The sequence below is a fragment of the Anas platyrhynchos genome, chromosome 33 (assembly GCF_047663525.1).
Source record: "Anas platyrhynchos isolate ZD024472 breed Pekin duck chromosome 33, IASCAAS_PekinDuck_T2T, whole genome shotgun sequence".
Taxonomy (NCBI): domain Eukaryota; kingdom Metazoa; phylum Chordata; class Aves; order Anseriformes; family Anatidae; genus Anas; species Anas platyrhynchos.
The window spans coordinates 10,043,363-10,067,179 of record NC_092618.1 but is presented as its reverse complement, the minus strand read 5'-3'; the positions used below and the strand labels follow the sequence as shown (position 1 = coordinate 10,067,179).

General features: G+C 68.0%; 4 protein-coding genes across 7 annotated transcripts; 2 read left to right on the top strand and 2 right to left on the bottom strand.

Annotated features, from left to right (window-relative positions):
- Positions 1–483: 483 nt before the first annotated feature.
- Positions 484–6,325, bottom strand: SAMD4B (sterile alpha motif domain containing 4B). The gene is given in 14 exon segments (XM_072030087.1): positions 484–525; positions 639–722; positions 835–940; positions 1,407–1,611; positions 2,123–2,241; positions 2,348–2,433; positions 2,513–2,762; positions 2,876–2,962; positions 3,063–3,172; positions 3,276–3,432; positions 3,434–3,534; positions 4,133–4,648; positions 5,296–5,719; positions 6,173–6,325. Coding segments are annotated over 13 exon segments (2,046 nt in total). The 5' UTR covers positions 5,492–5,719; positions 6,173–6,325; the 3' UTR covers positions 484–496.
- Positions 6,326–6,934: 609 nt separating this feature from the next.
- On the top strand, positions 6,935–12,183 carry LRFN1 (leucine rich repeat and fibronectin type III domain containing 1). Of its 2 annotated transcripts, XM_038169358.2 has the most exons (4): positions 6,935–7,043; positions 8,414–8,461; positions 9,013–10,407; positions 10,870–12,183. In XM_038169358.2, exons 3-4 carry the CDS (start codon positions 9,077–9,079, stop codon positions 11,450–11,452), a joined length of 1,914 nt encoding a protein of 637 aa, XP_038025286.1. In that variant the 5' UTR covers positions 6,935–7,043; positions 8,414–8,461; positions 9,013–9,076; the 3' UTR covers positions 11,453–12,183. The 2 variants fall into 2 exon arrangements, with proteins under 2 accessions (XP_038025286.1, XP_071886191.1); XM_072030090.1 differs by lacking the exon at positions 6,935–7,043 and having other exon boundaries at positions 7,113–8,461.
- Positions 12,184–12,329: 146 nt separating this feature from the next.
- SYCN (syncollin) lies at positions 12,330–13,666 on the top strand. The gene has a single exon (XM_038169363.2). It carries the CDS (start codon positions 12,872–12,874, stop codon positions 13,268–13,270), a length of 399 nt encoding a protein of 132 aa, XP_038025291.1. The 5' UTR covers positions 12,330–12,871; the 3' UTR covers positions 13,271–13,666.
- Positions 13,667–13,885: 219 nt separating this feature from the next.
- Positions 13,886–23,786, bottom strand: PAK4 (p21 (RAC1) activated kinase 4). Of its 3 annotated transcripts, XM_038169357.2 has the most exons (10): positions 23,653–23,786; positions 23,177–23,260; positions 18,367–18,590; positions 16,860–17,477; positions 15,857–16,309; positions 15,592–15,725; positions 15,379–15,505; positions 14,948–15,073; positions 14,718–14,852; positions 13,886–14,629 (listed from the first exon to the last, which is right to left on the bottom strand). In XM_038169357.2, the coding sequence occupies exons 3-10, from the start codon at positions 18,568–18,570 to the stop codon at positions 14,474–14,476; spliced, it is 1,953 nt and encodes a 650-aa protein (XP_038025285.2). In that variant the 5' UTR covers positions 18,571–18,590; positions 23,177–23,260; positions 23,653–23,786; the 3' UTR covers positions 13,886–14,473. The 3 variants fall into 3 exon arrangements, with proteins under 3 accessions (XP_038025285.2, XP_071886190.1, XP_071886189.1); XM_072030089.1 differs by lacking the exon at positions 16,860–17,477; XM_072030088.1 differs by lacking the exons at positions 23,177–23,260; positions 23,653–23,786 and adding an exon at positions 20,320–20,514.
- Positions 23,787–23,817: the final 31 nt, after the last annotated feature.

The window sequence follows — 23,817 nt, the reverse complement described above, 5'->3', positions numbered from 1 at the left end:
CGGGGGGGGGGGGTTCCCCTCCCCAAAATGGGCATGGGGGGGGGGGGGGGGGGCGTGGTGATGTGGAGACCCCCCCCCCTTCAATGTCTGTGTGTGTGTGCCCCCCCCCCTCCCAGCTTTGTGGTTTGGTTTTGCCAGGGGCAAATAATATTAATATTAGAATAATAATAATAATAAAGGAAAAAAAACAAAAAACAGGGAATTATTAAAAAAAAATTAAAGGAAACCCAGCCGGGAGAGCCCCCCCCCAGTCACGCAGCCCCTGTAGTGTTCACACGCAGCCCCCCCCCGGCAAAGTCATCGCCCCACCCCCCCCCCCGGGAGCCCCTCGGTTGCTTTATTTTTTGGGCGGGGGGGGCGCCCCTGATTTCCCCCCCACACACTCATAAAGATGCTCGGGGAAAGGTGGAGGAGGGGCAGGGGGGGTTGGGGGGGGCATGGTCACAGCGGGGGGGGCAAAGAGGGGCGCGGAGCCCCCGCGGAGGGGGGGGCGGCGTCAGATGGTCGAGGTCTTGTCTGTGCCGTCTGCAGGGGGCAAACGGGGGGGTCAGGAGGGGAAGGAGGCTCTTCCCCCCCCTCCCTAGAAGCCCCCCCACCTAAAAAAATATAAACCCGTGCCCCCCCCGCCCCGGGCTCACCCCCCAGCGCGTGCTCCGTCATGCTCAGGCACAGCGACTCCAGGGTGGGGTTGATCTCCAGGTCGGTGCCGGGGAGGGGGCACTCTGCGAGGGGGGGCGGGGGCAGAAAAAAAATTTTAAAAAAAGGCTTTTAGGGTTAGGAGGGGCTCAGGGCTTTTTTTTTTTTTTTTTTGCCCCCCCCCCCCCTCAGACTTACCCTGAGGGAAGGCGAGCAGGGCCTGGGGCGAGGGGTGGACGGGCAGCGAGTGGGTGCGCTGCACCGCGCTGCGCCCCGCGGCCCCCCCGCTGCCGAACCACAGGCTCTGGGGGGGGGGGGAGAAATATTTTATTGGGGGGATGACAGGGGGGAGGAGACCCCCATCCCGGACCCAAAAAGCCCCCCCAAAAAGAGCCGGAGAAGAGCCCCCCAGCGCCCTGAGCACCCCCTGCCTTGTCCCTCAGTGCCCCCCCCCCCAAAAAAAAACAAACTCCAAATTTCCCCAGGACACCCCCGCCATCCCTCTGCCTCCCCCCCCAAATACCCCCCCACACCTCCCCCCTCATTAAAACCCTCCCAAGACCCCCCAAATCACCCCAACATTGGAGCCCCCCCCACCATCACCCCCCCCAAAAATTACCCCAATATCAGACCCCCCCATCGCCCCCCCCCAAAATTACCCCAGTATCAGACCCCCCCCATCGCCCCCCACCCTCTAACCCCCCCCCAAACACCCTCCAACCCCCCCCCCCCCCCCCAAAAAAAAAATCCACACCCCCCCCCTCACCCACCTGGCGGCCCTGGGTGCCGAGGGGAGGGGGGGGGCCGCCGAGGGGGGGTCGCGGGGCCGGGCCCCCCCCCGCAGGGCCCAGCAGCCCCAGGCGGGTGGGGGGCAGCGCGCGGGGGGGCAACGCAAAGGGGCGCTGCCCCCGCCGCCCCCCCGCCCCCCCCCCCACAGAGCCAGCTATGGGGAGCGAGTTGGAGCCGAAGGCCCAGCTGGGGGGGGGGGGCAAATAAAAAATAAAAGGGGGGGGGGTGAGGACAGCACCCCAAAATCCCCCCCCCCCCCCCCCGTACACAAAGTGTTCTGGGGGGGGGGCCCAGGGTGGAAATGGGAGGGGGGGAAGGGAGAGGAGGGGGGCAGGGAAATGGCTGTAGAGCCCCCCCCTCCCCAAAAAAAAAAAATGGGGGGGAGGAAGGTAAGGGGGGTCCCTGGGGGCGTGGGGGGCATGGGAGGGGGGGAGCAGGGGGGGGGTCCCAGGCTCTGGGGGGGGTCCCAGGATCAGGGGGGGTCCCAAGATCTGGGGGAGGTCCAGGATCTGGGGGGGGGGGGCACAGAGGGGCAAATCCAGGCCTGAGGGCTCCCGAGGAGGGCAAACACAGCACCAAGGGGGACAAATTGGGGTACGGGGGGGGAGGAATAAATGAGGCCGGGGGGGTCAAAGGCTGCTCCCCCCCAACCTGGGGGGTGCCCGCGTGCCCCCCGTCCCCCCCCGCGCCCACCTACCCTTTGGGGGGGCGGTAGCCTGGGCCCTCGAGCGGCACCTTCTTGGGGAAGGCGCGGAGCAGCTTCAGGACCTGCTGCTTCCAGGAGAGGAGCCTCTTCTTCTGCGTCTCCGTGAACGCCTGGGGAGGGGGGGGGCAGCGTTTTTTGGGGGCCCCCACCCCCCCCAAAAAATAAAAATAAAAAAAGAAATCGAATCAATTTTAACCCCCCCCAGTTTCCCCTTACCTCGTGGCTCAGGCACTTCTCGAGGAGCTGGAGGTAACTGGTGATGTTCTCCTCGTCCGGCCGCGACACCAGCAGCTGGGTGCACACTTTGGGGGGGGTCAGGGCACCGTGGGGGCCCCCCCCCCAAAAAAAAAAACACCCACACGGCCCCCCCCACAGCCTTACCTTTGCCCATCACCCGGGTGAATTGCCCCGGGATGTCCCCATCAGGAACCGGGGCCGCGGGGGCCTCGGGGTCAGCGGCCGGGTGGGGGGCGAAGGCGTCGGCGGCCCCCGGGGGGGCGGCGGCAGCGTCGGGGGGGGCGCCGGTGTTGGCAGGGGGGGCTGGGGGGGGCCGGAAAGCCTTGATGGGCGTCACCATGATCTGCTGCAGCTCCTGCAGCGCCGTCCACAGGTTGCCCCCCTCCAGGATGTCCTGCGGAGTGGGGGTGGGGGGGGGGGTCACAAAAGGATCGGGGGGGGGGTCAGGTCTGCCCCCCCCCCCAACCCTGGGGGCAGCAGGGAGGGGGGTAGGGGCTCCCCCCGCACCTTCTCCAGCGCCTTGAGGACGCTCTGGCGCTCCCGCAGCTTCTGGATGCTGAGGGCGATCTTGTGCCGCGCGCCCTTGGTGACGTTCTGGGGGGGACACACACAAAAAAGGGACAGGTGGGGGCCGTCCCCAGCCTGTTTTTGGTGTGTTTCTTTTTATTTTTTTTGAGGGGGGGGCGCTGCTCACCTGCGACTCAAGGTGGTGCTCGGTCAGCGTCATCATCTCCTCGTAGGTCATCTGCGAGAAGAGCGCCGCGTACTTGTGCAGCCGCAGGCTCTTCAGCCACGAGGGGACATCTAGGAGGGGGGGGGGGCAGAAAGCAAGGTGATGCCTTGCTGGCCCCCCCCCCAAAACCTCCCAGGCCCCTCCAGGACCCCCCCTCTCCCCAAAAAACAAAACCTTTCATGCCGCTGCCGTCCTCCTGGAAGGTGTTGCGGCCGCCGGGGGGCTCCTCGGTCTGCTCGCTGCCCGACGAGGCCACGCTGCTCTGCGGCGACAGGGGGGCGTGCTCGCCGAAGGGGGGGCGAGGAGGAGGGGGGGCCCCCCCGGCTCCTCGCCGCCCCCCCCCCAGGCCACTCGCCACCCCCTCCCTGGGGACTGCCGGGCACCAGCGACAGGGAGCGCTTCAGAGGGCTGGGGTGCAGCTGGCAGGGCAGCGCTGCGGGGAAGGGGGGTGGAAAAGTGGGGGTCAGCCCCATTTTCCGGCCCCCCCCCCCAAAGATTTCCAGCCCCCCCCCACACCTCCTGGTCCCCCCCAACCTGCTGTGCCCCCCCCCAACCTCCTGCGCCCCCTCCTTGTCCCCGCGCGTCCCCATTTTGGCCCCCCAGTGCCCCTCCCACTCCCTATGACCCCCCCCAATTCATCCCCGCTCCCCAAGACACACAAGTGACCCCCCCAACCCTCAGACATCCCCTCTGCCCCCCCCACACCCCCTCTGATGCCCCCCCAGCCCCTCAGACCCCCCAACAGCCCCCCACATCCCCCCCTTTTTTCCCTGCCCCCCCAGCCCCTCAGACAACCCCTGACCCCCCCACACCACCCTTGACCCCCCCACAATCCCTCTCATCCCCCCCACCCCCTCTGACCCCCCACACCCCCCTTGACCCCCCCACAATCCCTCTGCCCCCCCACACCCCCTCCGACCTCCCCCATACCCCTCTGACCCCCCGCAGCCCCTCTGAGCCCCCCCACCCCCCTCCAACCCACACCCACCCCCTTTTCCCCCTGACCCCCCCCCCCCCCTCCCTCCACTCACCCGCGCCCCCCAGCCCATTCCCGCCACTGCCGGCGGCGGGGGGGGGGTGGAACGGGGGGGGGTGCCCGTTCTCCCGGGGGGCCGCCTCAGGCCACGGGGGCCCGATTTCGGGGGGCCCGTGCTCGGGCCAGTCGTGGGGGGCACGCCGGGGGGGCGGCGGGGGTGGGGGTGGCGGCGGGGGGGGGGGCGGAGGAGGGGCGGGAGGCGCGGCAGCGTCAGGGCGCAGGGGGGGCGCGGGGGGGGCGCCGGCCAAACGCTCCTCCAGGTGGCCCAGCCACAGGGCCAGGGCGCTGCGGTCGTCCAGGGTGGTGGCCGGGTGGATGAGGGCGTAGGAGAGCAGCTGGCGGCTCTCCTCCACGCAGCGGTTGCTCTCGATGGCGTAGGCCAGCACCTTCTGCAGCCTCTTCATGTACTCGGCCTTGGCGGCGGCGTTGCCCGGCTGCAGGAGGGGGAGGTGGGCCAGCAGCAGGGCCACCGCCGCCTCCGCCGGCTCCTGGGGCCACTGGCTGATGGCGGCTGGCGGGGGGAGGAAAAAAAAGGGTGAAAACGGGGGGGGAGGCGGCGAGGGGAGGGGGCGAAAGGGGTGGGAGGGGAGGTGGGGTGCGGCAGAAGGGGCTGGGGGAGGAGGGAGGGGAGGAGAGGGGGAAGCGGGGGTGGAATTGGGGGGAGAAGGGCGCCAAAAAGTGGCAGGGGGGGGCTGGGGGAGGTTGGAGGGGGGTGGGGGTGCACAGCGAGGAGGAGGGATTGGGAAACGGAGGTAAAATCCTAAATTCTAAGGGACCCTGAAAGGGACCCTAGAAGGGACCCTAGAAGGGACCGAAACCTTAAAAGAAATCCTAAAAACCACGGGGAGCCCCCTTGGAGGGCCTTGTACATGAAGCACAGCCCCGAAGCCGTGCCCGAGCCCCGTGGGGGTAACCGGGGGCCGGTTTGAGGGGTGCAGGGCCCCGAAGTGGGGAGAAACGATTGGGAAACAGGGGTAAAATTGGGGTGAAAAACTCCCCAAAAAGCAGCAGGGGGGAACTGGGGCTGGTCGGAGGGGAGCGGGGAGGCCTGGTGGGGGCAGAAAGCATCCAGGAAAGGGGCAAAAACCACGGCGCAAACTAATTCCGGTGCCAATTAGGGTGCAAATGAATTCCGGTGCACGTTCCGGGGCCGCTCACCGGCGCTGTTGGCCTCGGCCTCCAGGAGGTGGATGTCGGCGCAGTCGGCCAGCGAGTGCTCGAGGCAGAGCTGCAGGAAGCGCGCCTGGGTGCGGGTGACGCGCTTGAGGAGCGAGAGCAGCGCCACGGTCTGCTCGCACTCGTTCCAAGCCTTGAACCAGCCGGCCACGATCCCCACCTGGTCCCGGAACATCATGGCTGGAGCCACCGGGATTGGGGGGAAGGGGGCGAGGCGGAACCGGCCGGGCCCCCCCTCCTTCACATGGCGCCGCGGGACGGCCCCGGGAAAAGCTCGGAAGCCCCCGGGGCCGGGGAGGGCATCGGGTGTGGGGGGGGGGGGGGCGGGGGTTGTTGTGGGGGTGCCGAACGGCTGCGGCCGGGTCCCGGCGGCGTCGCCGTGAAGCCGCGAGAGCCCCGGAGGTGCCTGCGGAGAGAGGAGAGAGCGGCGGTTACCGGAGGAAGGGGTGGAAGAGGGGGGGGCACCGGGAATGGGGATGGGGACCCCCAAATGGGGAGTGGGACCACCCCCCCTGGGGAACGGAGACCCCGATCCCGACGGGAACGGGGACCGGGGACCCCCGGTTAGGCCCGGGGACCCCCCCCGGTGATCGCGGGGACCCCCGGGCCCAGGAAACGAGGGCCGGGGCCCCCCCGTTGGGCCCGGGCCCCCACCCCCGGTGAGCACGGGAACGCCCCCCGGTGGGAACGGGGAGCGGGGAACGGGGACCGGGACCCCCCCCCACAATCGGCGGGGGGCGGTCGAGAGCCGCGGGGGTCGCCCCGGGGGCCGCGGGGAGGGGCCCGGGGCCGGGGGAGGGGCGCGGGGCCGGGGCGCGGGGCCTAGGCCCGGGCCCGCCCTCACCGGGCCCGCACTCACCGCCGCCGCCGTCGCCGCCGCGTCAACGTCAACACGCACGCTGCGTCACCACGTCGTACCCCCCCACCCCTCCGCGCACGCGCCCCCCCTCCCTTTCCGGCATCACCCAATGGGAAGCGGCCGCCGCCTCGCCGCCCCGCCCCCGGCTTCCCGATTGGGCGAAGGGGTTGCCAATAAGGACCTGGGGCGGGGTTTAGCGGGGAGAGGCCACGCCCTCCCCGGTCGGGATAGCCCTGTGTGTGGCGGGGGGCGGAGTCTGCGAGGGGGCGTGGTCAGAGCGCGCGGGGTGGGCGTGGCTTGAGTGGGCGCGGCGGGGCCGGGCGGGGGCGTGGCCTCGCGGCGGGGGGCGTGGCCAGGAGGGGCGGAGCTCCGCAAGGGGGCGGAGCCTGGGGCCGGAGCGGAGCCGTCGCCCCGGTGCCGGTGTCCCCGCGCCCCCCCCCCTCCTCCTCCCCCCCCTCCCGGTTCCCTCCGGCCCCCTCCCAGGCCCCGGCTCCGCTGCAGGGGAACGGCCCCGCCCCGGCTGCGGCTCCGGGCACCGCCGAGACCCCCCCGCTACCGGCATCGCCCCCCCAGCACCGACATCGCCCCCCCGGCACCGGCATCGCCCCCCCCGCTACCGGCATCCCCCCCCCCAAACCGCTACCGGCACCCCCCCTCCGGTACCGGCCCCCTCCTCGACACCAGCACTCCCCCCAGTACCGGATCCCCCCCCCCCCCGGTACCGGATCCCCCCCCCCCGGTACCGGAACCCCCCCCGGTGCCGCCCATGGGCCCCCGGTGGGGCGAGGCCTGAGCGGTTCCCAGTCGTCCCCCCCCCCCCCCCCTCCCCGGGAGCCGCGATGGGAGCGGCCGTGGGCTGAGCCCCCTGCAGGTACCGGGGGGGGCACCGGGAGGGGGCGGCGGGGGGGGGGAGGAGGGGAGAGGGAGGGGGGGATGGGCGGGACTGGGCCGGGCTGGGTGGGACTGGGGTGTGCTGGGATGTACTGGGATGTGCCAGGCCTTAGTGGGCCTTACTGGGATGTGTTGGGCCTTGCTGGGCCTTGCTGGGATGTACTGGGCCATACTGGGCTGTACTGGGCTGTGCTGGGCCTTACTGGGCCTTGCTGGGATGTACTGAGCTGTGCTGGGCTTTGCTGGGATGTACTGGGCCATACTGGGCTGTGCTGGGCTGTACTGGGCTGTGCTGGGATGTACTGGGCTATGCTGGGATTTACTGGGCTATACTGGGCCTTGCGGGGCTGTGGTAGGCTTTGCTAGGCTCTGCTGGGATATACCGGGCTGTACTGGGCACTGCTGGGCCTTACTGGGCTGTACTGAGCCTTACTGGGCTATACCGGGCCTTAATGGTCCTAACTGGGCTGTCCTGGGTGTGCTGAGCTTTACTGGGCTGTGCTGGGCTATACTGGGCCCTACTGGGCTGTGCTGAGCCTTACAGGGCTCTGCTGGGCTGTACTGGGCCTCGCTGAGCTATTCTGGGCCTTACTGGGCTGCACTGGGCTGTACTGGGCCTTACTGGGTGGTACTGGACTGTGTTGGGCTGTGCTGGGCCCTGTGGGGTTATACTGAGCCTTACTGGGCTGTGCTGGGCTCTGTTGGGCCTTACTGGGTGGTACTGGGATGTACTGGGCTGTTCTGGACCTTACTGGGTGGTACCGAGTTGGACTGGGATGCGTTGAGCTTTACTGGGTTTTACAGGTCTATACTGGGTTGTGCTGGACCTTACTGGGCTGTACTGGGTTGTCCTGGGCTGAGGCTGTGCTGAGCCTTACTGGGTTGTACTGGGCCATACCAGACTGTGCTGGCCTGTACTGGGTCATGCTGGGCTGTACTGGCCCACACTGGAACGTATTGGGTTGTACTGGGCTTTACTGGGCTTATACTGGGGCAGTTTATATTTGTGTGTGCAGGTCCGTCCTGGCCCCTTCTGGTTTGTACTGGGCTGTACTGGGCCATTCTGCACTATACTGGTTTGTGCTGGGTCATACTGGCCTATACTGGCTTATATTGGGTTGTGCTTGTCATGACTCTTACTGGGCCATACTGGGCTGGGCTCTACTGGGCCACGCTGGAATGTACCGGGCGTTGCTGAACTGCACTGGTTTGTACTGGGCTGTGCTGGGCCATACGAGGCTCTATTCCAGGCCTTACTGGGGCATACTAGGGTGTACAGAGCTGTGTTGGGCTGGACTGGTGTGTGCTGGTGCGTACTGGTCTGTACTGGCCCATCCCCTGTCCCTACAGGCCCTGCCGCGAGCCCCGGACGGGACCGAGATGGAGCCGTGAGAGGAGGTAACGGGGCCGGGGGGGGGCGCACGGGGGGTAATGGGGTCACACACGGGGCAATGGGGTCACGCGTGGGGTCGCACACGGGATCCCGGGGTCATACATGGGGTCACGCACGGCATCACAGCCCAGGACTGCACACAGGATCCTGGCGTTGTGCACGGGGTCAGGGGATCACACGGGATCAGGGGGTCACGCACGGGGTTGGGGGATCACACACGGGATCTCAGGATCATGGGGCTGCATGTGTGGGATCGGGGGATCAGACACGGGATCTCACAGGATCGTGGGCAGCACATGGAATTGGGGGATCACACACGGGATCGGGGGATAACATAGGAACACACGGGATCACGGGGTTGCAGGTGTGGGATCAGGGGATCACACGGGATCACACACGGTCACGGGGTCGCACATGGGATCAGGGGATCGCACAGGATCAGGGAATCAAACACGGGATCAGGGGGTCGCGCACGGGATCGGGGGCTCACCCTGCGGCCCGATCCTGCCCCCCCTGGCCCCATCCTGACCCTCCCGCCCCCCCCTCCGCCCCGCAGGCTCCGCCGCTCGCCCCCCGTCCGCCGCCCCCCGTCCCCGTCCCCCCGGCGCCGCCGGCGGAGGATGGCGAAGCTGCTGGTGCCGCTGGTGGTGCTGGGGGCGGTGGCGGGGGCCCAGCGCTGCCCCCCCCGCTGCCTGTGCCCGGCGGCCGCCCCCAGCCCCACGCTGCTGTGCGCCCGCACGGGGCTGCTGGCGGTGCCCCCCAGCCTGGACCGCGGGGCGGTGGAGCTGCGGCTGGCTGACAACTTCATCGGGGCCGTGGGGCGCGCCGACTTCGCCAACATGAGCAGCCTGGTGCACCTCACCCTGTCCCGCAATGGGCTGCGGCGCCTGGCCCCCGGCGCCTTCGCCGACCTGCGCGCCCTGCGCGCCCTGCACCTGGACGGCAACCGGCTGCCGGCGCTCAGCGGGGCGCAGCTGCGGGGCCTGGCCAGCCTGCGGCACCTCATCCTGGCCAACAACCAGCTGGCCGCCATCGAGCCCGCCGCCTTCGCCGCCTTCGCCGCCACCGTGGAGGACCTGGACCTGTCGCACAACAACCTGCCGGCGCTGCCCTGGGAGGCGGTGGCCGGCATGGCCAGCCTGGCCACGCTGACGCTCGACCACAACCTGCTGGAGCGCGTCCCCGCCGGCGCCCTGGCCGGCTTGCCGCGCTTGGCCCGCTTGGACCTGACGGCCAACCGGCTGCGGGCGCTGCCGCCGGTGCCGGGCCCGCCGGGCCCCAGCTTGGCGGCGGGCGGCAACCCGCTGCACTGCAACTGCGAGCTGCTGTGGCTGCGGCGCCTGGCGCGGCCGGACGGGCTGGAGAGCTGCGCCTCGCCGCCGCCGCTCGCCGGCCGCCTGCTCTGGGCCGTGCCGGAGGAAGAGCTGGCGTGCCGAGCCCCCGCCATCGCCGGGGCGGCCGCCAGCCCGGCCGCCGTGCTGGAGGGGCAGCCGCTGCGCCTGGGCTGCGCCGCCGCCGGGGACCCGCCGCCGGCGCTGCACTGGTTGGGCCCTGACGGGCGGCTGGTGCAGAACGGCTCGCGGCGGGCGCTGGGGGCCGACGGCTCGCTGCAGCTGCGGGTGGCCACGCTGCGGGACCACGGCGCCTTCACCTGCGTGGCTTCCAACGCCGCCGGCGAGGCGGCCGCCCGCGTGCAGGTGGCCGTGCTGCCGCTGCCCGTGCCCCGGCGGGACGGGGAGGGCGAGGGCGAGGCGCAGCCCGGCCCCGAGCCCTCGGACATGGCCCGCGCCGGGGGCAACGAGTCGCGGCCGGCGGGCGAGCGGCGCATCGTGGCAGCCGAGCTGACGGCCTCCTCGGCGCGCATCCGCTGGCTGCCGCAGCGCCACGTGCCGGGGCTCCGCATGTTCCAGATCCAGTACAACAGCTCCCTCGACGACTCCCTCGTCTACAGGTGGGGGCCGCCGGGCGTTACGCGGGGCTGCTGGGCCTGGGGGGGCGGCTGCGGGGCGTGGGGGCTGAGGGCATTTGTCAGCGTTTCGTTTGGCAGCAGGCAGCGTTGCACGAGGCCACAGGGCGTTGCACGGGGCCGTGGGGTGTTGCATGGGGGTGCACGAGGCCGTGGGGCATTCCACGGCGTCACGCAAGGCTGTGGGGCTTTGCACAGGACCACGGGGCATTGCATGGGGTTGTGTGGGACTGTGAGATGTTGCAGGGCATTGCTCGGGGGTGCACAGGACCCTGTGGTGCTGCAGGGCGTTGCACAGGTCCATGAGATGTTGCAGGCCAGCGCGCAGCGCCCAGCACCACGCACACCCCCAGGGCGCTGCACCAGACCGCAGGGGTGCGCAGGGCTGCGATGGGGACCCCCCCACGCTCCCCAAACCCACCCAAATCCCCCCACCACCCCCCACAGGCTGCTGCCGCCCTCCAGCCGGAGCTTCGTGCTGCGGGACCTGGCGGCGGGGCGCGAGTACGACCTCTGCGTCTCGGCGCTCTACGCCGAAGGCTCGGCCGCGCCGCCCGCCACCCGCGCCCTGGGCTGCGTCCGCTTTGCCACGGCCGGGGGGAGCCCCGGCTGCGCCGCCCCCCGGCCCCATTTCCTGGGGGGCACCGTCATCATCGTCATCGGTGCTGCCATCGCCGCCTCCGTCCTCGTCTTCATCCTCATCCTCACCGCCCGCTACAAGGCCGCCCGCCGCCTGCCCGCCGCCAACGTCGCCAGCGTCTGCTCGCAGACCAACGGCACCCACAGAGCCCCCGAGCCGGAACCGCCGCCCCCGCCGCTGCCCCCGCCGTCGGCCCCCCCAGCACCTCCGGTACTGGCACCCTTGGGTGCTCCCGGGGGTGCGCGGGGGCTTTTTCCCAGCCACAGCTACCCGCGGCGCGCCCGGACTCGGCGGCACGGCTCCCTGCCCCGCCTCGACGCGCCCGACGCCCTCCCCACCCTGCGCCCGTCCTTCGGCAGCACCCACTGGATGCTGGAGAGCACCGTCTAAAAGGGGGGGGGGCTGAGGAGGGGAGGGCAGCACCCTAGGGTGCTCGAATGCAACCCCAGGTGCTCCCGGGCACCTTTGGGTGCCCAACTGGGTGCTTGAATGTGGCGCCTGGGGTGCTCCTGAGCACCCTTGGGTGTCCCCTGGGTGCTTGGATGCAGCCCCAGGTGCCGCCGAGCACCCTTGGGTGCCAGCACACGGCCCCCTTCCCCCCCCCCCCAACCTGCCCCCACCCCGAGAGCCCAAACGCAGCTGGCAGTGCCCGCACCCCCCCTTGGATGCGTCCCTGCAGCCCCCCAGCACCCTTGGGTGCTGCTCGGGGGGGGGGGGGGGGGGGAGGGCAGAGGGCCCCCACCTGCATCCGTGGGCCTCCCACGCGCTCCCCTCATTGGTGTCCTTGTGCCCCCCCCCCCCCCCTTTCCTCACCGCCCCCCCCCCGGGGTTGGGGGCACCCGTATGCAACCCGGCGCCCACGCGAGTGCGCCCTGCCCCCCCCCACACCTTTACACCCCCCCCCCCTCCCCAAATCCCATCCGTGTCCCTCCCCCCCCGCACCCCCCCCCCCCCGCGGTGCCTTTGGCCGGGCGGCGGTGGCGGGGGGGCCCCGCACACGCCACTGACATGTCTGCACAGATGACACGAGACCCGCAGCCCCCCCCCCCCCTTTCTATCTGGCTGGTCTGGATAAACCCGCGGGGGTCGGGCCCCCCCCGCAAATACCCCCCCCCCTCAGCCCTATTTACCCCCCCCCCAAAAAAAAAAAGCCTCTTCAATTTGCCCCACCCAAACCCTATTTGCCCCCCACAGCCCTATTTGTCCCCCCCCCACCCCCACCCACCAGCCGCCCCCCTCCTCCCCGCCCCCCCCGGGCCCCCCCCCCCGGCCCGCCGCAGTGTTTAACACAAGTTTTTACATTAAAAACCTGTGCCCCCCCCGCCCGGGGCCATTAAAACCTTTTGTGTGCGAAGCGGGAGCCGCTCTTCTGTAGGGGGGGGCGGGTACGAGGTGCTAAAAAATGCCCCCCCCTCACCCAGCTGGGGTGGATTCGGGGACATTTGGGGACATTTTGGGGTGTGGGGACACCTGGGGCCTGACCTGGCCTTGTGCCCCCCCCTCCCCGTGCGTCAGCAGCCCCAAGGGCCCGGCCTTGTGTGTGCCCCCCCCGGGTCCCCACGGCTGGGAAGGGCCCAGCTGGACCCAGTGTGGGGGGGGGGGGGGACGGGACACAAAACCTGTTGGAAAGGGGGGTGGGGGAGGACACCTGGGGACTTTTTGGGAAGGGGGGGCACAGCTGGGGCCCTTCCCAGGGCTGCTGGGGCCTGGGGCAGGTGGGGCCGTTCCCAGGGAGGGGCCCGTGTTTTGGGGGGGGGGGCGCCTTGGGGCGATAAATGGGGGCGGCGGCGGGGCCGGGGCCGAGCAGCGATGGCGGTGCCGGTGCTGGTGGCGGTGCTGGCGGCGGTGCTGGCGGGGGCCGGGGCCCAGTGCCCGACGGCGTCCGACCTGCGGGGGGTGAACGGCACCCGGGTGTGCGCCGAGCTCTTCACCGACGACAGCCCCTACTACGACCAGTGCTGCGGGGGCAAATCGCTGGTGGTGGAGTGCGGCGCCGACGCGCCCTACGTGCCCTGGGAGTGGTCGGGCAGCGTCTCCTCGCTGGTGGTGGGGCCCCGCTGCCAGCTGACCGTCTGGTCGCTGCCCGGCAAGCACGGCAAGATGAAGAGGTTCGGGGCGGGAGCGGTGCCGCGGCTGCAGGAGGTGCGGCGGGGGCTCTTCGGGAACTGGAACAACGCCATCCGCGGGTACTACTGCCAGTGCAACTGAGGGGGCGGCGCGGGGCAGCAACGCGGGGCAACGCCGGCCACGGCGCGTCAACGAGAGTCAACGTGAGTCAACGCTGGCCAACGCGCGCCAAGAGTCAACGCGAGCCACCACACCTCAAGCGGAGTCCACACAAGTCAGCGTTGGCCACCAAACATCAGCGTGAGGCTACACGAGTCACCAGTGGCCACCGCGCGTCACCACGAGTCAACGCTGGCCAACGTGAGTCAACGCAAGTCAACGCGGGTCAAAGCTGGCCAACGTGAGTCAACACGAGTCAAGGCAAGTCAACGCTGGCCAACGCTGATGGAGGTGGGCTGCCCCAGCTGCCCAGACCCCCCCAAGCCCCCCGCCCTCTTCCAGCTCTCAGCACAGCCAATAAAGCCCTGAGGATGTGCAGCTCCAGCCTGGCAGGTGCTTTATTGGGGAGGGGATGTGGGGTGGGGGGCGCAGTGGCAGCTTTTAGGGTCCCCATGGGCACCCCCCCCCCCAATATTACCTCCTTGTCCCCAAGCAGGGAGCCGGTGGCTGCAGGGCCCCCCCACACACCGTGACCGTGTCCCCTGCCCGCAGCCCTCCCCCCTCCCCCAAAAAAGCACAGAGGGGGGGACACGGCACTCTCCAAAAGGACACGTGTAATCTCCAGGGGGCCCCGCGGCGGCCCTGGGGCTCCCCCATCCTGCGGCATTACAAAACGACAATATAAATAGCTGTAGTTAAAAAAAAAAAAAAAAAGAACAAAAACAAACAAAAAAAGTGTTGGGGTGGAGGGGGGGGCCCCAAATCAGTAGTGTGGCCGCGGGGCTGTAGTGTTGGGGCTGCAGGGACACGTCCCTCCCACGGGGGGGGGGGTGCAGGTGGCCTGACCCCCCTGATGGGGACAGAGAGAGAATTTAAAAGGAAAAAAAGAAAAGGGGGGGGGGGTGTTGAGATGCCCCAAAAGGCCCCCCCCGGGGTGGGAACGACACAGGGGCTTGGTGAGGTTGGGATAAGCCCCCGGCCCCACAAACCTGCGGGGAAAAGGGGGACGAGGCCAGCACCACGGCCTTGCCCCTCCCCACACGCCCCCCGCCCCCCCGACTCAGTAGTACGGTGTGGGAGGGCCAGGCCCCCCCCGGCTGCCCCCCAGTCCCCCCCAGTAGTGGCACAGTCACAAATCCAGTTCGAGGCGAGAGCCAGGAGGGGGCCGGGGCGGCCGGCGGCCCCTCACCGCATGCGGTTCTGGCGCATGAGGGGCACGATGCAGGAGGGGGGGCCCGCCTTGCCCAGGAAGGGGTGCTTCAAGAGTTCGTTGGCCGTGGCCCGCTGCACCGGGTCCCGCACCAGCATGCGGTCCAGGAAGCCTTTGAGAGAGGGGGAAACCTGCGGGGATAAAGCCGGGGGGGTCGTCAGGGGGAGGGGAAGCAGCCTGGGGGTGTCCCCGGCCCGGCCGCCCCTTTCTTGGCTTTACCTTGTGCATGTTTTTGAGCTTGGGGGGCAGATTGTCCCGGATCATCTTCATGGCCTTCAGGGGCGGCTCGTTGAAGTACGGCGGCTCCCCGTCCACCATCTCGATGACCATCACGCCCAGGGACCAGATATCCACCTGCGGGCAGGAGGAGGGGAGCGTGAGGGGGGTTCTTTTGGGGTTACAGCTCCCCCCCAAGCCCCAGAGCCACCCCCCTGACCCCTCGGGCTCACCTCGGGGCCGTAGGGCAAGCGGGAGATGAGCTCCGGCGCCATCCAGTACGGGGTCCCCACCAGCGACTTGCGCCGCGGCACCTCCTTGTTCACTTGGGCGCAAAACCCAAAATCGGAGAGTTTCACCTGGAGGCCGGGGAGGGCAGCGGTGAGAACGGCCCCAGCCCCATTTCAGCCTGGGGGGGAGGACACGGGACGTGCTGCTCCTGCCCCCGCTGAAATCTTTTGCTGTTTTCTGGGATTGACCCCATCCCGGGGGGGATTTCAGGTGTGTCACAGCCCCGCTCCCACCCCAAAATCGCCTCTCGCAGGCTCCCAGCTCGCATCCCTGCCACAAAAAGCCCCGAAAAGCCCCAAAAACGCCTCCGCTGCCCGTTTTTGGTGGTTTTTTTTTTTGGAGGAGGGGAAGGAGGAAGGGAAGCGGTGCCTACCCGGCCGTCGTGCGTCAGCAGGATGGAGTCGCTCTTGATGTCGCGGTGGATGACGCCCTGCGCGTGCAGGACCGACAGGGCCTTGAGCACGGCCAGGCAGACGGCCGCGATCTGCTCCTCGTTCATCCTGCGGGGGGGAGGAAAAAGGGGGGTGAGAGGACAAGGAGACACCCCCAGGGCTTGGGGGAGGGTCCGGGGGGGTCCGGGACCCACCTGGTGTGCGTGACGATGTCGGTGAGCGCGCCGCCCTCCAGGAACTCCATCACCACCCAGAGCTCGTCGCCCACCAGGTAGCTGTTGTACATCTCCACCACGTTCTCGTGCTGGTAATCCCGCATGATCACCACCTGCCGAGGGAGCAGAGGCAGGGAGGAGGCTCAGGGAGGGGCGCGCCCAACTCCCAGCGCCAAAAACGGCCGCGTTCGACCCAAAAAAACACACAAAAAAAGCCGTGGGGTCCCCGCTGCGCCGCCTGTACCTCGTTAAAGAGCAGCTCGCGCCGCTGCTGCTTGCGCAGGTCCATCTTCTTGACGGCCACCAGCTTGCCCGTGCTCTTGATGGTGGCGATGCAGACGATGCCGGTGGAGCCCTCGCCGATCTTGATGAAGTTGTCCAGGTAGCTGCGGGGGTCCCCGGGGTCCACCACCATCTGCAGGGCCGCCCGGAACTGCTCGTGGGAGACGCGTTGGGGCTCCCGCTGGGGCGAGCGGGGCTGCTGCTGCTGCTGCTGCTGGGGGGGGGCCGTGGCGGCGGCGGCGGGGGGCTGGCGGGCGAGGTGGGGGTCGGAGGCGTGCGGGGTGAGGCCGGCGGGGGGCTCGGGGCCGCCTTTGGAGCGCGGCGGGCCGGGCGGGGGGGCGCGGGAGGAGCCGCTGGTGCCGCTCACCGGCCCGTTCGATGCCACCTCCTGTGGGCGTCCCGGCCGGTGCTCTGCCTGCGGGGGGGGGGAAAAACGGGAGGAGGGTCTGGGTTAATGCCAAAAGAGGGTCCGGGGGGGGGATGGTGCAGGATTTGGCCACCGGGCACCGAGTGCTGACGGTGTGGTGAGGACACTGCTGGAGGAAAAGGCGGCGTTGGACGGGCTCGGAAGGAGCAAGGAGAGCGAGGACAGCGGGGAGGAGGCGACCGCAGCGCTGCTGGGGGCTGCTTCCGAGCCCCCCTGGCCCCAAAAAAGGCTGGGGCTGGCACGAGGGAGCCGAGGGGCGACGCTGGCACGGCCCCGGGGAGGAAAAGCACGGAGCAGAGGCAGCTGGCACAGCCCTGGTGGTCTTCGGCACAGGCCAGTCCCCATGGGAGCGGCGCTCGTTTAGGAAGCAGAGGAGAGAGGAGGCTGCTTTTGGAGGAGGAGGAGGGCAGGCAGAGCGAGGAGAAAGAGGAAAAAAAAAACAAAAACAAAAAAACAAAAACAAAAAAACAACCCCAGCCGGGGGAGGAGAGATCTCTGCCAAGCTCTGCGCGGAGAGGGGGAGCGGGGGGGCCTTTACCTGTGAACCCGCGCCCCTGCCGGGGTCGGTGTCGGCCCGCGGGTAGGTATTAAAGGGGCGTCCCGTCTGCTGAGCCGTCTTCATCACCCCTTCGCTCACCGGGATGTTGGGAGTCCGCATATTGGGCCCCGAGAGCGGGCGCTTGTCGCGGGGGGGCTGCGGGCTGCTGTCGGCGGCGTAGGTGGATTTGGGGCGGCGCTCGCAGGGCTCGGGGCGCTCCCGCCGCACCACGGGCTCGCCGCAGTCCCGGTCGGGGGGTCTGGGGTACTCGGGGGGGGGCGGGCGGCCCCCGGCGCCCTTGGGGCCGGGCTCCTGGCCGCGGGGCTGCTGCGGGTGGTGGGCGCGCTGCTCCTCCCCGTCCCGGGGTCTCTCCTTGCCCTGCTCTAGCTCGCCGCGGGCGCCGTGGAGCTTCTTGTCCTTGCCCCGGGCGTCGTGCGGGCGGGCAGCGGGGGGGCCCTCGGAGAGGCCGTTCTCCTGGTAGAGGTGGTCGCGGCGGGGCAGGAAGGGGGGGCTGTCCCTGCGCAGAGAATTGGAACGGGACACGGACATGTTCTCAAACTCGTCCAGCAGCCAGCTGAGGGAGCCGTCCTTGGCGGCTTTGGTGCCCCGCACGATGGTCTTTTTTTTGTGTGGTTTTTTGGTTTTTTGTTTGTGTGGTTTTTTTTGGCGCAGGAGGCGGGACGGGATGGCGGGCAGGAACACAAAACACAACAAAAAGAAAAGAAAAAAAAAGAAAAAAAAGGGGAAGAAAATAAAACAAATAAAAATGAAATGCCTGGTGGTGACGGGGACGGGGAGGGGGCGGCTCACACAGACAGGACGAGGGGAGGGGAGGGGAGGGGAAGGGACGGGGTTTCTGCCGGCTGGCCTGGATGCTCCCGGTCCATTAAATCACCTCGCAATTAGCAGAGTGCTGTTAATGGGAGCTGGCCGAGCCCCGCAGAGGAAGGGGAGAGCAGCCCTGGCTTCCCCACAGCCTCAGGGCCCGCCCCGCGCTGTCCCGAGCCCTTCCAGGAGGTTTCCAGGTGTCATCAGACCCAAATATCGGGGTCCAGCCCCGGGGAGCGCAGCCTCTACCCCTTTTTTTTCGTGCTCTGGGAGCATCCAGCCAAAGCGGGCCCGTGGCGGGGGCCAGCAGGGCAGAAGGGAGATGCCGGGGACCAAATGAGGGTGATGGGGGAGGAAGAGAGGAGCTGGGGCGGGCAGACGAGCCAGACCTTAAAAAACGACGTGACGGCGGCGGGGGGGGAACAGGCATGGGGAGGGGAAGGGGCAGGCACCTTTTGGGGTTTCCTTGTAGGATTTTTTGGGTTTCCTTGCAGGACTTTTTTGTTTGTTTTTTTTTTCCATGAGGGTGAGGACGGGGAGAGGTCGTGGAGACATCCAAAGGACCCGGCGGGTTACAGGGCCCCAGCTGCCACCTTACCTGCTGCGTGGCACCCCGGGAGGGGGGGGGGGGCACAAAACCCAGCCGAACCTGGGCTCCCCGGCCCCGAAAGCCGCCTACCTTCTGCGAGCCGTGCTGGATGGCGGTGATGCAGACGGGGTCCACCAGCGGCTTGGGCCGCTTGGCCGACTCCTCGATGATGCCCTGCCATTGGCGCGGCAGCCCCGTGAACTTCTGCTCCTGCTGGTCGTAGCCCGTGTGGACGCGGTGCTCGAAGTTGGAGGGAGCCGAGATCTCCAGGCGCTTCTTCTTCTTGCTGAACATGGTGGGGCCGCCTACGGGACCTGGGGGGGGGGGGAGAAAATGAGGCCCGGAGGAGGACGGAGGTGGGGAGGTGGGAAAGAAGCACCCTGCTCCGTCCCTCCTGCTTTTATTACACGATGGCCCAGCAGCCAAAGCAAACTGGGAGCTTTTGGGGGTCCTGGGAGCACTTCCCGCAGCGTTTTCCGCTGCAACGCGTGGATTTGGGGATTTTTGGGGGGTTCTGTTGTGCAGATGCAGGTCCTGCAGCCTTCAGCACCCCTTGGCGTAGCACCGGGCTGGTCTGGGGTGCCCAAATCGTGCTGCCACCACGGCAGCTTCCCTTTGCTCAGCCCACCTTGATGCAACGCTCCCAAATTTAAGAAGTTGAGCAAAAGCTGCCCGCAGTTACAAGCTGGGAGCCTTCTCGGGCATCGGGGCCAAGCAAGAAGGGCCCCGAGTGTTTGCTCAGCTGCTCCAGCACCCCGAGGAGCCTCAGATACACACGGCGAGGCCGCTGGAGCCAAATCTGACACGGCCGTGCCCCTTCCGGGACACCCAGCAGCGGGGAGAAGCCCGTTGGGTGCAGGAAAGGAGCAAAAAAGGAACAAAAAGGGAACAAATCCCCTTCCCCGGGGGTCCCGTCAGGCTGCCGCCCCCCAGCTCGATGTCTGACGCCCCCCCTCGTGTCCAGGGCCGTGGTCCTGAGGTTCTCGGCCCCACAAAAAGCCCTCGGGGTCTGTAGGACGAGGAACAGGAGGGACAAAGCCCGGGGTGGAGGAAGCCAGGCCCCAGGGCGGCCCCCGGGGCGTTTTGTCCCGGTGTAAACACCGGGGGCAGGCACAATGGGGGCCTGTTTACACCCCCGCATCCTGCCCAGCTCCGCGCTCGGGTTTTGATTCTGCCCAGCAGGAGCTCTGGGCGCTGGCGAAACTTTTCCTAAAAGCAACAATTTGCCGTGAGCCAGGCAGCGCCACCTCGGTCCCCGCAGCCACCACCTACCTCCGAGCTCCTCGGACCTCAGCCTGGGAGGGGAAAGGCCGAAATTTTGGGGTGAGGAGATAAAAAAAAAACACCACCACCGTGTCGCTGTGCCAAATCCCCCAAGGTTTTCTCATCGTGCCAAGGAAAACGAGCGGCCCCGGGGGGGGCAGAGCCCGGCCAGGTGGGTCCAGGACGGGGAGGCAGAGGGATGGGACCGGCCCCAGGAGGCCCGGCGTCCTCAGGGCTCGGTGGTGGCAGCTTTTTTCCTTTTTTTCCTGCCTTTTTTTTTTTTCCTCCTCGCAGGAGCTGAGGAGCAGGAGGGCGAGCCCCGCGCTGCCCCAACCCGTCCTGCAGGAGCAGCTCGCTCCCAGCACTTCGGGACGCCACCGCACGCACCCAGCGCTTCCAGCACCCCCCCCTTCCCCCCCCCCCACACCTCCTGGCAGCGATTTGGGGCCGTTTCCTTCCATTCCGCGGCTCCCCAGCGCCAAACTTCACAGCTCCGGGGGTCGAGCCCTTCCTTCGTGCAGGAAATCGCGGCCCCGGCGCCCGCAGCCACGCTCCCGGCGGGGGATTTGCCTTCCTGCCCCCCCGTTTTCAGGGCTCGGAGCCCCCCGTTGGGCACGGGGGGGGGTTAAAATGGTTGAAATTCCTCCCTGATTTCAAATTTTACCATTTTGAAGGCCCCGCGTGGAGCCCGGCCCCTGTTTTACCCCACCAAACCTCCCCTTGGCCCCAAATCCCGAGCTGCTCGGGGGCGAGCACGCGGCCACCTCGGGGGCTCGTTACCTTAACGAGGTCGGTCCCGGTTCTCCCGGGGGGGGCTTCAGGCCGGGCTCTGGGGCCGGGGCAGCTTCACCTCGCTCCGAGGCGCCGCCGGCTGAAGTCATCCCGGGGCGCGCAGGCGCCGTGCTCCGGCCCCCCCCCAGCCACCTGCGAGCCTCGCGCCGCCCCCCGCCCAGCCCCGGGGGTCCCGGCCACAGCTCTCACCCCACAGAACCACCCCCCCCCCCCCCGCGACAAAGAACCCACCCCCCGTGTGACATTTTGGGCAGAAATCCCCTTTCTGGATGAGTTTTAGGGCTTGGCGGGACGCGGTCCCAGCTCGGGGGTCCCTGCCAGGCACCGGGGGTCTTTTTTTTTTGGGGGGGGGGGGGGGGGGAGGTAGGGGTTAAATCCAGCTCGCGGCCCCCCCCTTCCAGCCCGGCACATTCCTCACAGCCCAGGTCCCCTGCGCTTTGTTTAATTAGTCAGCCATTAACGAGCGCTGCTGGCAGGCAGGGCAGAGCTCTGCCCTCGCGCCAGCGCCTCCCGAATCCGAGGGGGGGGGCCCGGGGGCAGCTCAGCTCCCGGCTCCAAACCCCCCCTGCTGCAATTTTGGGAGAGCCCCGAGCACGGAAAGCTCCTGCTCCAGGCGCTTCCAACCTCGCCCGGGCTCCAAAAGTGAAGAAACTTCCCCCAAAAAGCCCCCCCCCGCGGCGCTCACCCCTCCCCAAAACCCCACCTGCAGCTCCTTAAAAATAATAATAAAATAAAACCCAACCCCAGCAGGACCCCGCACCGCTCAGCTGCGAGCCCGAGGGGAAGAAAACTGCCCGATAAAACCGAGTGGGGAGGGTGCGGGGACCGAGGGACCCCCTGGAGGGCCTCGTTTTGGGGGAAAAGGGGACAGAAACAGGGTTTGGGGTTCAGGGGAGTCACAAAACTCCCCAGGAAAGTCACAAAATCCCTCAAGAAGCCACAAACTCCCCAGGAAAGGGGAGGCGGCAGCCCCGAGGGGGCGACCCAAGGACCGGTCCCCGTGGTGTAATGGGAGCTCTAATTACCCTCTTCCAGGGGCTCTAATTACCATATTCCGGGGGCTTTAATTACCATACTCCGGGGTCGGAGCGTCTCTGTTGGAGGGGGGGCAGGAGGCCGAGCAGCGGGGCTCGGAGGGGTTAAAGCAGCCGGAGCGGAGGAGATTTGAGCCGGGGGGAGCCAATGAGGCAGCAACGTTTGAACAACTTTTGAAACAAAGCAGCCACTCGAGGGGCAGGACGGAGCCAGCCCCGTTGCAGCCCCTGGCGAGGAGCAGAGAGCCGGCAGCGAGCCCTTGGAGCCCCCCCGTCCCCTCTGGGGGCTCAGAGATGTCCCTCAGCCGCCGGCAGGGACCAGCAGCAGCTCAGAAATCTCCAATTTCCAGCTTTTCAGCCCATAAAACCCCGGCAGCCGCAGTCCCAAACTGAGGATGGGGCAGGGGGGCCCCGCTGGAGCTCCCCCCTGGTCCCAGCCCGCTACCAAGGAGCCCATTTTGGCCCTTTACCACTTGGTGCTAATTAAACTCCGAGCTGATTAGGCGGGGCAAGCCTTTAATTAGCCTCTGGCACCGCTGACAGAAATCGCAGCTCACCTGCGAGGAGCGACACGGGGGGAGGAAGAGGGCAGCGAGCGCGGCTCGGGGGAGTTTTGTTGCTGGTTACAGCCGGCTCTTCATTAAAACAGGCGTTAATTAATCAGTGTGCATCCCCCGCTCCCGAAACCGGAGCTGGGAACTCGCAGGCAGAGTTATTTTTCTGGGGAGAAACCCCGAGGGTTTGGTTCAAAGGCGCACGGAGCTCGCAGGGTGCTGAGGGCAGTGAGGGGCTCCTTCCCCTGCTCACCCTCACCCCAAAATCCCCCCATAACCCTAAAAATGAACCCCAACGAAGCATAAAATGGGACCACCTGGGGAAAGAGCACGGTTTCTACCCAAAAAGCATCAGCCAGGCCGAGGGAAACTTCCTCAAGAGGCTGCCAGGGCTGGTCCGTGTTTGTCCTGGCAGCACGCTGCTCCTCCTTTGGCCACAGCCCCGATTTTGGGGCTGTCCTGGGGGGGCTGCGTGTCCCCCAAATCCACCCTCTGCTGCTTTTTGTCCTCTTCCAGCTTCCCCCACCCAGCAAACAAAGCCCTGCTGGCCACGGGAGGGCCGAAAACGCAGCACAAGGCGTTGATCCCCGGGCAGCCGAGCTCAGCTGAGGGAACAGCTGAGGGAGAGGGCACGGAGTTACGCAAACAAATAAACCCAGAGCCCGAGCCGGGCTGGGAGTGGCGCTTTCTGTTCTCATTCCGTTCAAAGCGGGTGAAATCGACCCGGCGAGGGCCGCCCAGGGCGAGGCAGGGGGGCAGGAAAACGTGGGAGGGCTTGGAGAAACCCAGCCCGGAGCTCCCCACGGCCCCACTCACCTTGAGAGCAGCGGGAGGAAAGCCGGGGGGTGTGAGGAGCCCCAAAAAGCACCCCCAGGACCTTCTGCTCTGATTCTTTATGGAGAAGAAAAAAATCTTTGAGTCTTTGCAACCTGTTGCAACTGCCTGCGGGAGCTCAGCTGGACCCGAGCATGCGGGGAGGAAAGCACCTGGCTGTGCACGCCCCACAGAGCCAAACGAAGGCTCTGGGAGCTTTAAATTTAATATTTCTTCCTTAAAAGCCTCCCAGTGACGGCGCTTTTCCTGATTTTCCTCCCTCGCTTCTGGCCAACGCTTGGGGAACAGCCCCGGTGGGGCAGGAGGACGCTTTGGGGACGCCACAGCCCGAAAGCATGCGCAGAATTAGTACTTTTGGGATAAAAAAAAAACAACAAAAACCACTCAAAGCAGGGGCAGGACCCGGCTCTGCCTTCCCCCTACCTGCAGCTCCTCACCGCATGCCGGGCCCCGGGCGGGCGACGCTCCTCCAGCGGGCACGGGGCCGCTCAGCTCCCACCGCTCGCCCTGTGGGACGAAACCAGGGCTGATTTGGGGCTGTTTGAGGCAGTTTTGGGGCTGTCTGGGGACCGTTTTGGGGCTGCTTGGGGGTCAAGCGCCTCCCCCTCAGCCCCCGCCCAGGTTCTGGGGCACCCCAACTGCAACCAGGGAGCCCCCCACGCCCCCCACCCACCTCCCCCTGCCCCACTCTGCCCCCATCCTCCCCCCATTTCCCCCATTTTTCCCCTTTCCCCTCACTCCCAGCCCCTTTTTGCCCCCCCCCCCAGCCCCCTTCAGTGCGCCCCCCCCATCCCACCCCCGAACCTCCCCCCAAAACCCTCCCAAGCCCCCCCCAAAACACCTCCCAAGCCTCTTAAGACCCCTCCCGAGCCCCCCAGGCCCCCCCCGACCCCTCTCACCCCGCCGGGCCCGGCCCCGCCGCTCCCCCCTCACTCGGCCGCCGCCATGTTGTGAGGGCGCCGCAGCCCCAGCCCGCCCCCTCCCGTTGCCTAGGCAACAAGCCCCGCCCCCCGCAGCAACACCCGCCCCCCCGCCAATCACCCGCAGGTCGGGCCCGGCGCAGC